The 4,784-nt window shown below is 43.8% G+C and overlaps 2 protein-coding genes across 2 annotated transcripts in view; one reads left to right on the top strand and one right to left on the bottom strand.

The window, feature by feature from the left end:
- The window catches only part of MCM9 (minichromosome maintenance 9 homologous recombination repair factor), a 73,318-nt gene that overhangs the window by 26,595 nt on the left and 41,939 nt on the right, over positions 1 to 4,784 (bottom strand). The window lies entirely within an intron of this gene.
- The window catches only part of ASF1A (anti-silencing function 1A histone chaperone), a 13,172-nt gene that overhangs the window by 421 nt on the left and 7,967 nt on the right, over positions 1 to 4,784 (top strand). Inside the window, exon 1 of the mRNA XM_018563805.1 lies at positions 1 to 47. This exon is cut by the window's left edge and continues 421 nt beyond it. Coding sequence (XP_018419307.1) covers positions 1 to 47 — 47 coding nt within the window. The remainder of the gene's footprint in view (positions 48 to 4,784) is intronic.

The following is a 4,784-nucleotide window of genomic DNA, read 5'->3' as shown; positions in this document are numbered from 1 at the left end:
AAATGTATGGGAATGTGAGCAGGCGCTGGGAAAGTTTGATAGGAGAGGTGCCATGGTGGCAGCAGCCATGATGAGGTGGGGTTAATGAGTACAAGGCTGCAGGCACAGCTGACAATGTACACACAGGAAGAGCTCGCTGACCCCTGATCTCTGCCCATACTCTCACCATATGGCCAACAAGCCACTTCTATACCTGCTCCTAACCTGGCTCATGGCACAATACTACATGCTGAAACTGTCTTACAAAACTGTCCTTTCCAGAACCATCATTTTATTTAATATTTTCAGCCGTAATGAAGAAAAAAAAAAAAAAGGAGCAGGATGGGAATTATTTTTAAATCAAATTCCAATAGTAAATGTGATTGTCATTATGTCCAAAATGAAATGATACAATTTGACGACATTCATTAAGTCTCTGATGACAGTATCGAATGTCCTGAACAAATAGTGGCAGTTGCCATTTTTTATGTCCTAGGATATTTGTGCTACTGCTAATCAAATCTATATTTTCAGTAAAAAAATACCTTGTGCACGAAAAGAATATAATCCCCAATTTTGGGGTAAAATATAGAAGATGAGGTTGTGTCCAGTACATTTTATAAAGATTATAAATATTTCAAGATTTAAAATTGTGTGCACATGCAATGACAACAAAACTACCGCTCCCATAATGGTCCAGAGGTGACCATTTTTAAATGTATTTACAGGTCCTAAGTTTTAGAATCAGCAGCAATGGCCTTAGAGTTATTGCACTCCTTACGCCATGCAAGGGCGTTGGACAGTCATAATTTTCATACATCTGCACACAACGTATGTGTTTGCATTTATATGACAGCAAAAAGTTTCCCAGCACACTCACCAGCCAGCATGCAAAAAATAAAAACTTGTCTAACAGCTAAGGTTAAAATGGACACGAGGCGTCGAAATATTTTAGTGGGTGCTTATGTTTTTTTTTTACTGCCATCACAAGAGGGCACACAAGCCCCCTAAGTGATAGCATAGTGCAGGTAGACTGTCCTCTAGAGGTTCACACTATCTGCAATTAAAGGGTACTTGTGACATTTCCATAAAGTTCTAAAAAACAAAAACAAAACCCCCAACCAAAAACAGTGCAATGTGGTTCGATTGAGGTCATCGGCACTGTTCGGGGACACGTACACCAGCAGCCATGCAGTCAGCAGGGGTCCATTAGACTCCTAATATCACCCCTGCACACTTAGTTAAAAAAAAAAAGTTACACAAACTACTACAGTTGACACAAGTTTGTTTACATGCTGGTGGCAGGGAAAGTGTTAAACGTTATGTCAGTGACTCCAATACATTGCAGTTCTACATTTAATGTTCCTTACTCTAAAACAGGGGTCAAAATTTCCACTCGCATTTGGTGAGTAAAAATAAAGTGAGGGCGAGTGGAATTTTGTGTCTTCAACTCCGGCTCCCGAGCCGGTACTGTGTGGCCCGCAGCCAGCTGACATGTCAGGCACACGGTCGCAGACCGCGTACCTGACTTGCGGGAGGAGCTCCACGGTCTGCATCTGTGTCGGATGCAGACCGCAGAGCAGCTCCTGTCGACTCTGGCTTCCTTCGGCCAGAGCTCTGACAGTTCTGAGCTCCGGCCGCAAGGATGTATGTGAGGAGGATCGATCCCTGGTTATCTGGGGGTGATTAGTGAGGTCTGGTTATCTGGGGGTGATTAGTGAGGTCTGCTGCAGACCTCACTAATCACTCACAGATAAACCAGGGATCGATCCTGCTCACAGCCTCCTCCCTGCAAAGACGTGAACAGGTGAGGGGGGTTGAGTGTATTAGTGTGTGTGTGTGTTTAACAAGGAGGACCATATTATTTTATGTGCGTGTGGGGGGATGGGGAATTTTATCATATTTGTGCGGGGGGGGGGTGTAACATTGAGAAGTGTATTATTGTGTTTTAAGCTGCCCATACACCTTACAACCTTCGCACGACTTTCGTTATGCGATGGTTGTAAGGTCATTAAAATCTCGTACGATCTGCCCATCTTGATCGCAAGTACGATCTGCCTGTCCATCGCAAGCCCTCCCCGCTGAGGGGAGGGCTTGCGATAATTGCAGTGCTGAGCGAGCAGTGTGCGCCTGCACACACCGGCCCGTGTGGCATTCGTCTTCCGACCACGCCACCAACCCGCCAAAAATCGTATGATTTTCGGCAGGTTTTCCAGCGTGCTCGGAAGATGAAAGTCGTACGACCTTACAGTAGAAGCGGTCACACGCTGTCCATACACCTGCCGATTATCGTACGATTGTGGGATCACCCGCAAAGATCCTCCTCTGCTTTTAATATTAACCCTTTCCGAGCTGAAGTGATAAATTTGAAGTGTAACGCAGGAATATTGTTATTGGCATAGCAGGTATGATGCTGCCCATGTGGGGATTGCTGATTGATTGACTGGAATACATGACAATGTGTGGACTATATTAAGACAGCCTTTGGGTTACATAACATTTGATCTACATAAAACCAACTTTAATGTTCTACATTGTTTGGGCACAAGTTACTGGAGCCCCTACCAGTCAATAGTACTGTAAGGATGAAGATACAATTTATGAGGATCTGTGCTTTGAAAAACTGTATATTGATTCTCCAGTCTTGTACTCAGGATTCACAAATTATGTTAAGATACACTTGCTGGTATTTCCTCCATGCATGAAATATACACATGATAGGTTAGGATGCTTCTAGGAGTTAACCACTGCCCCTGGGAGCACCCATGACCCTTTTTAAAGCTTTTTACACTTTCCATTGGGATGCACAAAGGTGAAAAGAATTTATACTTAAGCTGGCCATACACCTTACAACCAAGGCTTTCGTCTTGCGATGGTTGTAAGGTAATTTAAAAACGTACAATCTGCCCATCTTGGACAGGAAGATCGTACTTGCGATCCTCGCAAGCCCGCGTTCCGCTGGGGGGGCAAGTGGGCTTCCGATGACTGCAATGCTGAGCGAGCAGTGTGCGCCGTGCGGCATTCGTCTTCCGACCACGCCACCAACCCGCCAAAAATCGTATGATTTTCGGCAGGTTTTCCAGCGTGCTCGGAAGATTAAAGTCTTACGACCTTACAGTAGAAGCGGTCACACGCTGTCCATACACCTGCCGATTATCGTACGATCGTGGGATCACCTGCAATAATCGTACGTTAATGTGCAGGTGTATGGACTCCTTTAGTGTATGTGTATATTAGGCCCCATTCACACCTACAGTATATTTGAGGTGCGATTAGAGATTCCAGTGTCAGGAACTTGCGTTTTCCTGCAGCAGGAATACCTAATCTGCAGTTTACAAGCGGCAACTATAAGATAAGAATTATTATAAGATTATTTAAGAGGGTGTGTTTAGGGGCTGAGTTAAGGCTGGGCTACTGGTGGCTAGTAACTCTTAAGGTGACTATATTAAGACAGCCTTTGGGTTACATAACATTTGATCTACATAAAACCAACTTTAATGTTCTACATTGTTTGGGCACAAGTTACTGGAGCCCCTACCAGTCAATAGTACTGTAAGGATGAAGATACAATTTATGAGGATCTGTGCTTTGAAAAACTGTATATTGATTCTCCAGTCTTGTACTCAGGATTCACAAATTATGTTAAGATACACTTGCTGGTATTTCCTCCATGCATGAAATATACACATGATAGGTTAGGATGCTTCTAGGAGTTAACCACTGCCCCTGGGAGCACCCATGACCCTTTTTAAAGCTTTTTACACTTTCCATTGGGATGCACAAAGGTGAAAAGAATTTATACTTAAGCTGGCCATACACCTTACAACCAAGGCTTTCGTCTTGCGATGGTTGTAAGGTAATTTAAAAACGTACAATCTGCCCATCTTGGACAGGAAGATCGTACTTGCGATCCTCGCAAGCCCGCGTTCCGCTGGGGGGGCAAGTGGGCTTCCGATGACTGCAATGCTGAGCGAGCAGTGTGCGCCGTGCGGCATTCGTCTTCCGACCACGCCACCAACCCGCCAAAAATCGTATGATTTTCGGCAGGTTTTCCAGCGTGCTCGGAAGATTAAAGTCTTACGACCTTACAGTAGAAGCGGTCACACGCTGTCCATACACCTGCCGATTATCGTACGATCGTGGGATCACCTGCAATAATCGTACGTTAATGTGCAGGTGTATGGACACCTTTAGTGTATGTGTATATTAGGCCCCATTCACACCTACAGTATATTTGAGGTGCGATTAGAGATTCCAGTGTCAGGAACTTGCGTTTTCCTGCAGCAGGAATACCTAATCTGCAGTTTACAAGCGGCAACTATAAGATAAGAATTATTATAAGATTATTTAAGAGGGTGTGTTTAGGGGCTGAGTTAAGGCTGGGCTACTGGTGGCTAGTAACTCTTAAGGCCTGGCTAGTAACTCAGGACTTGAAATTGTGTGCCCTGCTCTAAAACAGTATGCTTATTTTCTTGTTGGTAGATCTTTAAATGTTGATATATATGAATAGTCACCAACACTGTTTACAGTGCACAATCAAGTAATTGACAAACCAAAAAGAAAACTGGATGGCGGGCTTACAGAGCGGGGTGGGGGATGATAGCTGCCCCATGAACCAGAAGTTACTGTGTAATTACCAACGGTACCGCATTTTCAGGGACGTCTTTTGCCAACTTTTTTGCTGGGACGCTATCTGGCTTTTTTTAAAGAGATCACAATCTCAAACCCTATTTTTCTGTATTTTAGATATTTTATTTTTCATGCATATTTATAGGAAAACCACATTAAAAATACACCAAAAGTAT

The sequence above is a fragment of the Nanorana parkeri genome, unplaced genomic scaffold, assembly GCF_000935625.1.
Source record: "Nanorana parkeri isolate BGI_ZX_2015 unplaced genomic scaffold, ASM93562v1 scaffold22, whole genome shotgun sequence".
Lineage (NCBI taxonomy): Eukaryota > Metazoa > Chordata > Amphibia > Anura > Dicroglossidae > Nanorana > Nanorana parkeri.
The sequence above is the reverse complement of the archived record's forward strand: the minus strand, read 5'-3'. Positions and strand labels throughout refer to the sequence as shown.